Genomic DNA, 13,962 nt, shown 5'->3' with positions numbered 1-13,962 from the left:
TTTGTGTCTGATGGCAGGAACTGTACCTACTAAGGGGGATTTATTTAAATACCAACTAAAGAACACGAATTTTACCTCCAAGGGCATTCTGGCTGCCTTCTGTGTAAGTGCCATTTTTCATATAATTATGAGACTAAAATTATATGTTCTGCGCTAAAAAGAAATATTTCCTAGTAGAATAAGAAGCTAGGCCCTTCTCCTGTCTGGTTCCTGTTCCTTTAATAAGGCCCAATTTGCTGAGCATCCTAACTTGCTCCAACTCTGGGGCACTGGGCAAACATCAGGAGTAGCTAAACCAGATTTCCTATTCGGTTTGCCCCATGATGGATTAAGCAAGTCTCTGAGACAGAAATCAACCAACAGTTCAGTGCCCAGTTTGTGGAGAAGGTGCAGGGGAATACAAGCCAAGATAGACCCAGCCCTGGAGGAGTTTACAATCTGGTTAAAGAAATAAGCCTGAGGCACAAAAACCATTAGCAACCAGTAACTGCCAAATTTTGTAGTGCTCATATTCAAAAGGGCCATATTTTCCAAATAAAAACTCAAGGCATATAGTCTTATTCTTTTCTTTGATGTGCAAACTTATTTATATAAGAAATCTTATAAGCATTTTAAAAAATTAAATTTCCAGAATCCTTTATTTAAAGAATAAAATGACTTGGAGGAGGATACTCACACAAAATTGGGTAGCGTAAGGGCTAAAATTCTAGCTATACTATTTAAAATCTAATGAGTGTTTGCCAATAAATTATAAGCTTTAGCAAGAGTCAGACTTTTAAGCCTTTATTAAGGAGAATAAGAATTTGGTGAAGAGAGAGAGAAAGAGGCCTAGATTCAGCTATCTATCTCAGGGAGCCACATTTCTCCTGCTCTGCTCTCCACGAGAGTCCTGGCAAAAGAGAGGGAGAGAACCAGCCTAGCCCCCTCTTCCTCCCACAAGCAAATGTCACTTCCTGACGCCAAAGAAAAGCCAAGTGGCTTGCCCTCAGGTGCCTTCTCCTCATGGCGGAGCTTTCCTACAGTAGACATATCAGGTGGCGTCATTCCAATCGTTACAGTAGATTATTTGAAATTGGTGCTAGCTGTGGAAAATCCCAAGTCTGGTTGCTGGACACATTGAGGCTATACAATGTGGAGAATTGAATTTGGAGTCAGAACCTGGGTTTTAGCTATGCATCTGTTACTTTCCATCTGTATGGCTTGGAAAAGCCCTTCCCTGGGCCTCAGTCTGTTCCTCTCTAAAATAATGAATTGGATTTGGTAGCTTCTAAGGTCCCTTCCAGCACCAAATCTTGTGAGCTGTGATTTTGAAAGTAAGGGGGCCCCGGGTAATAGGGGAAGACTACATGGAGGATGAATGGCTGGAGTTAGGCAGGATTTGGCAAAGCAGACAGCAAAGGGACAGCTTTCCAGGTGGGGAGTGGGGAGGCGGAGTGGAGGGACAGGGCACCGAGGATAAGCAAAGGCCCAGAGAGGAGACAGAGCATGATATTAGAGAGACAGTGAGAAGACAGAACTACCTGGAACAGAGTGGTGTCCCTATAGTGTCCTATGGTGTCAGATGACAAAGATTTTTGAATGCCTGGCTTAGGACTTGTGACACCTAAACCAATCTCCTTGACTATTCTAGCATTCCAAGTAGAGATTTTAACTGGGGTTTGGGAGAGGCTGACAAAGCCAGAAACCTGTAATTAATACCAACAAAGGCAGTTTGTAGTGTTTCTTCTATTCCCATCCTGAGTCATTGGTTGGCACTTCAAAGCACTTCATAGGGCTGTTGAGGTCATTTAGAATTACAGAGCCTGTTGATCCCTTGGAAATAGATTGGGGGCAGTGCAGTACAGTGAAGTGCAGTGCATCTCTTTATTTAAGGCTGGGAGCTGAGTTTTCCCTCATTTCTCAAAGGTCTTCAAGGATAATGCTGAGCTGGGTCATGTGGAATAATAGAATTGGAGTACACAAGCAATATCCAAGTAAATGGGTATGTTGCTTAGAACCTGAAGCACTGACTCTCTGTCTCTCTCTAGACTGAAATCAATTATAAAGATAAGTCAAGCCCTGTGGCTGGTGGCCAATCTCCTCTAATCCCTGAAAAGGCTGAAGTTTCTGTGGTACTCTCTTCCAGCATAGTCAAGGCAATAGTTACTCATATTGCAAAAGAAAGCTTTATAAAGGTAAGTATTGTCAACAGTGGTTTACAAAAGCAATATTCTTGGTTTGGGCCCCTTTCCTTCTGAACTCAGCTGAAAAGGCTCCTTATTTTTTATAATCTCTTCAAGATGGAGTAGTGTAGTAGAAAAGGGCCTGCATTCAGAATCAGAAGGCCCAAGTTCAAGGCCCTAAGTTACATGGAATAGTGGAGAAAATGCTAGGCCTGGAGTCTGGAAGACCTGACTTTAAATGTGGTCTCATTCACTTTAGCTATATGACCTTGGGCAAGCTGGTAAACCTCTCTCTCAGCCTCAACCATAAACTTGGGAGAGTAATAATATCATTTACCATCCAGGGTTCTTGTGAATATCTTGTGATAATATTTGGGAAATGTTTAGCATGGTGCCTAACACAAAGTAAGCACTTAATTCTTCTTTCCTTCCTCCCTCCCTCCCTCCCTCCCTCCCTTCCTTCCTTCCTCCCCATTTTTCTTTTTTCCATTCATCCTATGCAACCTTGGGTAAGTCTCTTTGTGTCTTAGTTTTCTTATTTGTAAAGTGAGGGGGTAAAATTGGATGACCTCTGAAGTTCCTCCCAGCTTTAAAAGTCTACTTACAAACTTTAGTATAAACCCTAGTGTAACTGTTGATCTTACTACTACTTATTACTATCATGTACCACATACTATCATTTACTACTACTGCAAACATTAATTTGCGATATAAATGGTAGTTGTACTAATACTAGTGGTAGTAGTAGTAGTATATAAATGGTAGTAGTACTAGCAGTACTACTGCTATCACTTATATAGCTAATTAAGGTTTGCAAAGGACTTTACATATGTCCTAACAAGTGATTGGAAAGCCCTTATCAGAGATAAATAGCATGAAAATAACATAGGATCCTTTTTAAAAAAGTAGTTATTTGGAAAGACCACAAGAAAAGTCAATGGAAAGAAGCAGCTCATTAAAAGCCCAGAATTCCAGAATGAAGTCTGGCTTGTCTTTTGTTTACTATATTCCTCTGTCTTCCTCCCTACTACGTGTCCCAGCATGAGATCTTCCCAAGAGACTTACTTTCAAGTAAGGCTATTCTCTTTTCTCTCTTCTTAGTTCTTTGACAATTCTCAAATGTGGGGACATCATAGAGTGATGACACTCTGCATCTTTTTCTCTGTCCATTTCACTAGACATATGGGAACAAATTGCCAGTATAATAAATGAGAAAATCAGTTTTAACCAGATATGCCTCTCATTCCTTCTATGATGTTTAAAATTTAATGTGGTCACCTTATTTCTGTCCCAAGTTTGGGGAAAATTAGCTGGGGTTTCTAATATATTTGTTACTTATAAATTAGAAGACTTAAATGGAAATTTTCCTGTTTTCCTTTTCCCATTGCATACACTATTTGTAATATCCACCTCCTAAAAGGCACTGCCTTTAGTTTTTGTCAATGCATCCCTCAATTTCTTTTCTCTCTTTTTATTCCCCTTACATTATTAGTCATCATAGAACTCCTTTATAAAGTAGTTTGTCATATTCATTGCTTCATTTAAGGAAACCCTGTTTCTTAATGAAGCAGAGGGGGGAATGTGAGAAAATAATGGGGTTTGGGGGACTCAGCCCCCCCCACACAAACACACACATACACACACACAAGAACTCTGGCTGGTTTTGCAGGGCCAGCCCAGAGTCTAGAAAATTTCAAAGGAAATGTAGATTGACATTCCTAACTAACTAAAGGAAGTTAAGTAACTTAAGACCACCTTCAAGTCATGTCAATTAATGAACTTGAATGCTACTATCCAATTAGCTTGCAGCAGTGTGTAGGAACTGTCTCTCTTCTAGACCCGCAGGTAGCTTCCACTCTCACAGGCACAGGAACTTCCTTTTTTCAGCCTGACACTCATAGGTGAAGGCGGCTCTTTTTCTCTTCTCTCTCCCTTAGATTCTAGCTAGGCTTTCCTATCTTTCAGAGCCATGTGCACTCTCTTTACTAATATTTAATATACTTTAATAAATGCTTAATGCCCCAAAACTGGTGCTAAAGCTTCTAATTTATAGGTAACCAATATATTAGAAACTCCAGCTAATTTTCCCCAAACTTAGTACAGAAATAAGGTGACCACATTAAATTTTAAATGCCACTCTTCTTTTATTAATTAGAGCATTGTTAGGCACCTACTAAGTAGGTACTGAGGAAAGTAAAAAGTTTATATAAGATCCAGTCTCTACCCTGTTAGAGTTCGTAGACTAGCAAGAGGAGAAGATAGAAACACAGATCATTAATGCACAAGAATACATGAAAAGTACATCAGAGAGATGTAAAAGACAATGAATGCCATATTAGGAGAAACTGCATCACCACCATGGTGTGAAGAGATCAGGGAAAGCTTCACGGAGGAAATGGCATTCATTTGGACTTTGAAGAATAGTTAGTATTCAACAGGCAAGGAAAAGAAAGGAGAGCACTGCGGGGAGAAAGACCATCATGATCCAAGTCACAGAGCCAGGCTAATGCAGAATGTATTCAGATGGAAGAGAAATTCAATCAGGCCAAAGTAGGGGAACAACATGTGATAAGGCTAGAGAGAAAAGCTGGTGTCAGATTGTGGAGGGCTTGAACCTGAATACCTCAGGGGACAGGGCTCAGAGGGCCCAATGAGAGCCCTCCTTCTTGTGGTTGTGTACCTACTCTGAATAGGTGGGAACATCACAGGAATCTTATCTTGCTAGGGACAAAGCTGTCACCATCCCTTGAGCATTTCATAGCAATAAAAAGGCTTAAAATTATCACTGGGTAAATAAAGAACATGTAGATCAATTGAGGAATGTCTATACAAGTTGTGGTCCATGGATATTATGGAATATTACTAAACTATGAGAAACAATAAATATGATAACTATGGAGAAGCATGGAAAGACTTCTCTTAACTGGTGCAAAATGAGGTAAGAGAACCAGGAAAACAATATGTAATATCTATAACAATGTAAATGGAAAGAACAACAACAAAATAATTAGAACTGATTGCTATGAAATTATAATGACCAAGTTTGGCTCCAAAGGATAACAGAGTAATAATTTATATAGTGCTTTACATCTATTATGTCATTTGAGTTTCACAACAAACCCTGTATGGTAGGTGCTTTTATCTTCATTTTACTGGTAAAAAAAACAGAGGCTAAGAGGAATGACTTTCCCAGGGTAACAGAACTTGTGAATATCTAAGGCTGTATTTACACTCAGATCTTTCTCTCTAATACACTATGTCATCCCTTCATATGAGTAGATTCCACACCCCTTTCTTTGTTTTTTTTTTAATTAATAAAGTATTTTCTTTTTTTCCCATTACATGTAAAGATAGTTCTCAACTTTTGTTTATACAAGCTTTCCAATTTCAGATTTTTCTCCCTCCCCCCTGCCCTAGACAGCAGGTAATCTGATATAGGTTATATATATATATATATATATATATATATATATATATATATATATATATATATATATATATATATACACACACACACACACACACATAATAACATTAATCATATTTCTGCATTAGTCATGTTATAAGAGAAAAATCAGAGCAATGATGAAAAAACCTCAAAATAGAAAAAAAAAAAACAACAGCACCCAAAACAAAAGAAATAGTATGGTTCAATCAGCATCTAAACTCCACAGTTCTTTTTTTTTTTTTTCCTGGATTTGGAGATCCTCTTCTATCATGAGTTCCCTGGAACTCTTCTATACCATTGCATTGGTGAGAAGAATATAGTCCATCACAGTAGATCAAGACTCAATGTTGATGATACTGTGTACAATGTTCACACCCCTTTCTTTGTAGAGGTGGGAGGTCATGGGTTTAAAACACAGGATATATCAGACTTTTTCAGTGTGGTAGTTAGTTTTTCTGAACTGATTTTTCTCCCCTCTTTCTTATTATTTGATATAAGGTATTGTTCTCTTGGAGGGGTTCTGGGGAAGAATACTTGGGAAATGTAGGTGTTATAAAAACAGAAGATACCAGTAAGATTGTTTTAAAAATAAATTACTGTTAGGGCAGCTAGGTGGTACAGTGGATAGAGCACTGGCCCTGGATTCAGGAGGACCTGAGTGTCCTCAGACACTTGACACTTACTAGCTGTGTGACTCTGGGCAAGTCACTTAACCCCAATTGCTTCACCAAAAGAAAAAAAAAATTACTGTTGGTTGTATTGACAGCTCTCCTTTGTCTTCATATTCCATATTACAGACAAGAAGTGGGGAAATTAAGGTGAAGTCAATAAGTTATAAACTACTCGATAAAGAACTCCAATTAATTATCAGCTCTGAAGTCAAAGAGAATGGTGTGAAGACAGCTAATCTACTTTCGGTGAGTATTGAGAGAAGAGTTTGGATTCAGTGATTCTGAAAGTTAGGCAGATGAGTCATTGGGAAAGGGCAAAAGAGACCTGTGCTATGGTGGTGGAAGGCCCTGGTTTGAATCCCAGCACTGTTAGCTTATCCATTTTATGGCCTTGGGCAGGTGGCTTATCTTGCCTGGCCCTCAGCTTCCTCATCTATTCAATAAGGGGGGATGGAGCAATTGATTTCTGAGAGCCTCTCCAGCTCTAAATTCTATCATTTAAGCTGGTCCTCAAAGTAAGGATGGCAACTTAGTGGAGAGAATGAGGAGAGAAGTACGAGATCTGCCTGACTATAATGAAGGGTCAGTTTGAGGGGAAGTGGGCTAGATTCAATAGAATGGGGCCAGACTGTAGATAAAAAAAGCTTCCTGCTCAAGATGGCCTATGAAACTATTTTGTTATCCATAGACTCAAGACCATTGCTGGGGCTAATTCTCATTCACAACTCACTTAATTTTTGTTTCTTTGTTTTTCTCATTTTAGACTCTTAATTTCCACCACAAGGCTGTGATTACGAATGGCTACATGAGTGATAGTATCAACCTTTTAAGGTATGGTATAGAACAGCATTACCTACATAGTACTTAGTTTAGAGAGATCTGTGAAAAAATTAAAAAAATAAAAACACAAGAAGGAGACTAAGGTAGTCTGCTGTAGCAGAAACAGAGTCTGACTTTGTGGCTATGTGACTTTTGCTAAGTCATTCTACCTCTGAAGCTTGGATTCCTCATCTCTAAAATGGGGATAATATTATTTGCACTCCCTTCCTCAAAGGCTATTTGTGAGGAAACTTTTATAATCCTTGGAAAGCTATAGAAATCTATTACTATCATTATCATCATCATCATGACATAGTGGATTTAGTTCTGGGCTCGAATTTGGGAGGACTTGGGTTCAAATCCTACCTCCAATACTGATTAGCAATGTATACCTATTAAAACAGTAGGCAGCTAGGTGGTGCAGTGGATAGAGCACCAGGCCTGGAGTCAGGAAGACCTGAGTTCAAATCAGACCTCAGACACTTACTAGCTGTGTGACCCAGGGCAAGTCACTTAACCCTGTTTGTCTCAGTTTCCTCCTCTGTAAAATGAGTTGGAGAAGGAAATAGCAAACAACTCCTCTCTGCGAAGAAAACCCCGAAAGGGGTTACAAAGAGTTAGACGCAACTGAAATGATGAAACAACACCTCTGGCAACTAGACAAGACACACCTACTAAATCACAGAGGACTTAACCTTTTGTTGGTGGAGAGAAATCTCAAACAGGAGTTTGAAAAAAATCACAGATCTTTCCTGTATCCAGGTGTCACTATTATTATTTGGGAGATTTTTTGATTGGAAAGATATGGCAGGTGAGTCAGCAGGTGATTAACCCAGCAGTACATTAAGTCTTAAATTCATCTGTTCTTATCTAGTTATCTAGTTATTTCATTAGCCATTTCCTAATGTATACTGGAATGCCTAAGTTATGTAGCTTACAGCAGACTGGATGAAATGAAAGATAATTAATAGCAAAAATCTAAAAAAAAAAAAATCTGCCTCAGCAGAAGGAAATATACCAAATAAAACCAACCTTTTCTTATATTTCTTTTCCTGACAGTTCTGAACACAACATAGACCCTCCTGATGTAAGTCAACTAGTTTTATGTTTGTTCTTAACAAATGTGTGTGTGTGTGTGTGTGTGTGTGTGTGTGTGTGTGTGTGTGTGTGTGTGAGAGAGAGAGAGAGAGAGAGAGAGAGAGAGAGAGAGAGAGAGAGAGAGAGAGAGAGAGAGAGAGAGAGAGAGAGAGAGAATGACTTTAGTGCATACTATAAAGGCAATAGGAGTTCAGGAGGAAATAGAGAAGACAGAAGGCAGAGTGAATCCAAACAGAAACTAGTCAGAGGAATTAGGTTCTAACTCCAGGTCTTCCATTAACATTGAGTGACCAGAGACAAACTATTCTCTTTCTCAGCCTCAGCTCCCCAGTCTTAAAACAAAGCAGTCGGACAAATGCCGTAAGAGGATAGGTTGAAGCAATTGGGGACATTTAGTGAAGAGAAAACTGAGAGAGGGGTGGGGCAGAGGATGGATGGTAGCTGTCTTCAAGTATTTGAAAGGCTTTAATGTAGAATTGAGGTTAGTCTTGTTCTACTTGATGCCAGATGGTGTCACTAGGAGTAGTGGATAGAACTTGCAAAGTGGCAAATTAGGCTTGATATCAGGTAAGGCCACCTAACAGAGCTGTCTAAAGGTAGAATAAGCTGCCTTGGAAAGAAGCAGGTTTCTCCTGCTTGGTGATCTTCAGTGAGAGGCCTGGTGACCATCAGTCATGCGCAAATTCTTTTTTAGGATATGAGTTTAACTAGATGGGCACTGAGGTCCTTTACAATTCTGACATTCTGTATTCTTAAGTTCCTTCCATCTAATCATTTATGTTCTGATATCCCTTCATCTCTAATATTATAGATTTTGAGGTCTCTTCTATCGCTAGCATCTCCTGTTCTGAAGGCACATTGTAGCTCATACATTCTACATTAACATCCCTTCCAGCCCTGACATTCTAACATTTTCAAAGATAGCCTGGGAATAATTCTAATATAGCAGTTAAGACAATGCTTTTTGGGGGCACAGCTAGGTGGCACAGTGGATAAAGCACCGGCTTTGGATTCAGTAGGACCTGAGTTCAAATTTGGCCTCAGACACTTGACACTTACTAGCTGTGTGATCCTGGGCAAGTCAGTTAACCCCAATTGCCTCACCTAAATAAATAGAACAATGTTTTTTCTTCTGAGGCTGGGTTTTACTCAAGGCTGAACATAGGATTGTGGAATTATGGGAAAGGATACATGACCATACTTCTCATGAAGGCAGAAGACTGAACACCAGAAAATATCCTTAGACCCTGGTCATTAGTATAATTCCTTACTTTTATTAGGACCAAATTTACCAATAATTTCAAAATGAAAAAAATTATTTTAAAATGTAATGGTGGGGGCAGTTAGATGGCACAGTGGATAGAGCACCGGCCCTGGAGTCAAGAAGACCTGAGTTCAAATCCGACCTCAGACACTTAACACTTACTAGCTGTGTGACCTTAGGCAAGTCACTTAACCCCAATTGCCTCACAAAAAAACCAAAAACAAACAAACAAAAAAACCAAATCCAACCTCAGACACTTGACACTTACTAGCTGTGTGACCCTGGGCAAGTCATTTAACCCTCATTGCCCTGCAAAAAAAAGAAAAAAAAAATGTGAATGCATCCCAGCTCTGCTCTTTTACCATGTGAGCTGAAGCACATGACTCTATTTCTCTAATCCTCAGTTTAAAAATCTATTAAAACGAGGTTAAAGTAGACAGACAGTCCCTAAGTCCTCTGGGCCCGTGGACTAATACTCATAATAAGGAACCTAAATCTCCGCCAGTTTCCCCAGTGCTTTCTGAATCCCCAAATGTTGCAGTTAGGCTCATGATCATGTTAGATTTAAATGTACTTTCTCATGTTTCAGATCTCTGAAACTGATAAAATCCCAATATGGGATAGATAGGGACTCATTAGGAGCCAGATTACTCTATTCACCAACCACAGCAGGGAGTAGAGTTAGCAGAGGCATTGTTGCTAAGTTGGAGCACGTCTAAAGAAGGTCAGTGAGGATGGCGATAAGGAGAATCTGTTGAAGGAACTGGGGGAGCTAGGGAAGAGAAGACTTGATGACTGGGTTGGAGAGAAGAGGGTGTGAACATTATCTCCAAGTACCCGAAGGGCTGTCATGTAGAAAGGTCAGGCTGGATGGTCTTGGTCCTCAGAGTCAGTGAACAGAGTGCTGAACTTGGAGGCAGGAATAACCCAGCTAGCTCAGAGTGTGCCTCAGACAATGGCTACGTGATCCTGGGCAAGTCATTTAAGCTCCGCTTGCCTCGATTTCTCCATATGCAAAATGAATGTATTAATATCACCCACCTTATAGGGTTGTTGTGAGAACCAAGTGCTTTGCTAACCTTCAAGTGCTATGTAAATGCTAGGAACCATTAGCCTGGGAGGGCAGAACAAGGAGAAGTAGAAAAAAGGTTACAGAGTTAGAAAGAAAAGTTTTCTAATGAAGGGAGCAGGGTCTCTCCAAAGTCCCATCGCTCAAAGTCTTCAAATGAAGGGCTCTTTAGGGATGCCGCAGAGAAGGCCCCAACATAAGCAGAGTCCACACTTGGCAGCCTCGGAGGTTCCATCCCAATCTGAGGCCTTTTGAATTGATCATCAACCGAAAATCGAATGTGTTGAGCTACAAGTCAAGCTCTTTATACCACTTTTAGCTACTAAGTGGGAATATCCCATCACAACACTTAGAAAAGTGAATTTTTGTATTCTGATCAATGCAGTGACAAATTGTTACCCCAGAAGGGCAATGATGAAGCCTACTTTCTGTCCTTTGGCAGAGAGGTAATGAATTAGGTGCAGAATTACATATTTTCAGACATAACTGTGACAACTAATTTGGCTAGACTATGCCTTTTATTAGGGGTTTTCTTTGCACAGAAGGGTTAGTGATGATGCCAAAAAGAAAGAAAAGCATGTTAATGATTTTGTTTAAATGTATGGGACAGTACAGAAGGAAATTCAGAAGAGATATTAACAAAAAGGACAGCTTTGGAAGTGATATGTTGAACTTATATATCTATTTTTATAGATATAGTCATGTATAGATATAAAGTTAAACACTATTTTTATATATGGATGTATATTTTATTATATATTATCCATGCCATGTTTTACATATATATATTACACATATGTACATATACATGTACTTGTACACATACATATACCAAACTATATTGAACAGATTTATAGTTTCATATATAATCACCTTTTTTTTTCTTTTCTGTATGTGGAATTCTTGTTTGCTTGACATTTGTCAAGTTTAGAATTTTTTTTTTTAATTAAAATCCCCAAAACATACCCCTCTCTTTTTTTTTTGCAGAATGAAGTTGCCAAAGAACTGGGAAAACAGATGGTTGAGAAGATGGTGACCCAAGCAAATGGTATGATGAATTGACTATCTGTAAACTTAGAGAAGTATATAGCTCAGTGTATGATCAGTAATGTTAAACTGAACAGTCTAAGTCTCTATGGGGATTCCAGAGCTTCCATAGCATGATTAATTTTATTCTTGTAGGATTAGTCCTTGCTTTTAGATACCCTGTAAAGACATGTGAATTGTTTCATTGCACTGTTGAAAGAAGGCTGAGGCCAAGTTCATTCAGCAGCACAGAAGGCCTTGTAGAGGAGTGAAAAGAACGATGAACTTGGCACCTGAAGATGTTTTGTTCAGCCCTTCTCTGGCACTGCTCCTGTGAACACGGACAAGTCAGGGTCCTGTGAACTGCAGGGGTTAGACTTAAATGATTGCTAAGCTCCCTTCCAACTCCCCATCATATAATTTTACATATAAACCAAGTTCTTGAGAAACTCCAAAATTTGAGTAAGTACTTTTGGTATCCTACACCAAAGCATGACTCATTTGTGCTTACTTGTCCATTAGCACAGGCCATGAAAGTGTGGTGTTAATGAAGACAAATGAGGATGTTCTTTCCCCATGGCCCATTGGTGCCATTTCCTATATCATCCTACAAACTTAAGCAGTGAGGCACCAGAGAGCCAAGAGGAATGTGTGAATGGTTCAATGCAATCCTTCCCCACTGCTGGAGAAACAGGAATATTTGTAGACAATGATATGGTTGTAAGAAGTGTTATAGATTGCATAACTGCCTCAACTCTGTATTATATACAGTTGGGTAAGAGGGAAAGAGAAACAGAAATGAACAGAGGCAAAAGGAGACAGTTGGAGAGAAAAGGAAAGGATTACAGAAAGTTGGAGAGGGATACAGAGATTTGGAGAAATAGGGGGGCAGATGGGGAGAATGAAGGGGGAGACATCTATCTGGAGAGCAAGAAGGAAAAATAAAAGAGGGGAACAAATGTTTTAAAAAGAAAAGTGGGATAGAGAGATGGAGACAGATAGGTGGGGAGAGAGGAAAGTGGCATTACATAACTCAATGTGAGGGTCGCCATAGCTTTGGTTCTGAACTCACAACATGCACACTTTGCACTGCGCATGTCATCACAGGGTCGCATACAAATTTCTCGGGTGAAAAGAGGTCACGAGTGGGAACAGTTTAAGAAACCTTGACCTATTGTACATGTCCTTCTAATAGTGGGTCACTAGCAGCAACTTCCTAAACAAAAGTTTGCATAATCTACTGCCGTGTAACTATGCCCTTATGTCTGCCTTGTTTCTCCATCTTCACACCCAGAGATCTTAAGATCAAGTTTCTCAACGCTATTTTTTGTATGAATTTGGGCAAATCATTTAACTTGTCTGGGCCTTGATTTCCTCTTCTATAAAATGAAAGTGATAGATTCAAAATCTCTAAGCTCTCTTGTAGCTCTAAATCTTGATTGCATGTACACTGAGAATTAGTGTGAAAATGCAAGTTTGCTTTAATTCAAATATAGAAACACTGGGAGGGAGCTAAGAACTCTCTTGGGGTTGCATAAGCCCTTCATGGGAAATCATTCTTCATGGGCACAAATGGGATACAAAGGCTGTTTCAGAAGTTGACCCTGGTTGAGATGACTCAGCTCCTCAAACCCCATGAAGTTTTAAGTCTAAGTTCCTTTGTCTCACATCTCAGGAGAGTGTTTTCTTTCACTGCAGATGATATGAGACACTTTAATATGCCAGTCGGCCCAGAAGCTGATGTTTTAAATGGTGTCCCTGTTAAAGTTGTTCCTCAGGTAAGAAAGATCAATCTGGAATCAGTTTTCCTCCTCTGTAAAATGTGTGGAAAGGGGGAAGAATCATCAGGAAAACTGAGGCCATTAACTAAGAGTTTCCTCTTCTTTCCTTCTCCAAACCCATCAATGTTCCCCACTCTCTCCTTCCTTACTCCAGTCTCTGGGAAAGATGTCATCTTTCTCCTCCACAAGGCCAACCCTTCTACATGTACCCTTGATCTCATCCCCTCCTATCTTCTTCAGACTGTCCCTCTGTCATCTGCACCCCAGCCCACCCCTTGAATCTGCAATCTTTCCCTATCTATTGGTACTCTTCCTGCTGCCAACAAGCACACTCAAGTCTCTTATATCCTTAAAAAAAAAAAAAAAGAAAGAAAGAAAGAAACCCAACCCTTTTTCTCAAGTTAAGTGTTTTCTTTCTAAAAACAAACAAACAAAAACCTGGTCAGGATGATCATGAACCCAACTCATTCCCTAGTCCTCTTACCTCATCATCATAACTGTTTTTCTTGGAAATAATTATCTGGGAAACAAACCCCTAAAATTATCTATTTCTTGGCTTCATGAAGATTCATGCTTAGCATGGTGTAGTGGAAAGAACAAAGGACACCCAGGTTCACAGTTTCA

At 39.5% G+C, this 13,962-nt stretch overlaps 1 protein-coding gene across 1 annotated transcript in view; it reads left to right on the top strand.

The window, feature by feature from the left end:
• LOC122738909 (vomeromodulin-like) overlaps positions 1-13,617 on the top strand; it is a 28,735-nt gene extending 15,118 nt beyond the window's left edge. Inside the window, exons 6-12 of the mRNA XM_043980790.1 lie at positions 2,028-2,174; positions 6,408-6,527; positions 7,045-7,112; positions 8,160-8,187; positions 11,519-11,579; positions 13,256-13,335; positions 13,579-13,617. Coding sequence (XP_043836725.1) covers positions 2,028-2,174; positions 6,408-6,527; positions 7,045-7,112; positions 8,160-8,187; positions 11,519-11,579; positions 13,256-13,335; positions 13,579-13,617 — 543 coding nt within the window. The remainder of the gene's footprint in view (positions 1-2,027; positions 2,175-6,407; positions 6,528-7,044; positions 7,113-8,159; positions 8,188-11,518; positions 11,580-13,255; positions 13,336-13,578) is intronic.
• The last annotated feature ends 345 nt before the right edge of the window (positions 13,618-13,962 follow it).

This window comes from Dromiciops gliroides, chromosome 2 (assembly GCF_019393635.1).
Source record: "Dromiciops gliroides isolate mDroGli1 chromosome 2, mDroGli1.pri, whole genome shotgun sequence".
In the NCBI taxonomy this organism is placed as follows: Eukaryota; Metazoa; Chordata; class Mammalia; order Microbiotheria; family Microbiotheriidae; genus Dromiciops; species Dromiciops gliroides.
This window is presented reverse-complemented; position numbering and strand designations above follow the sequence as displayed.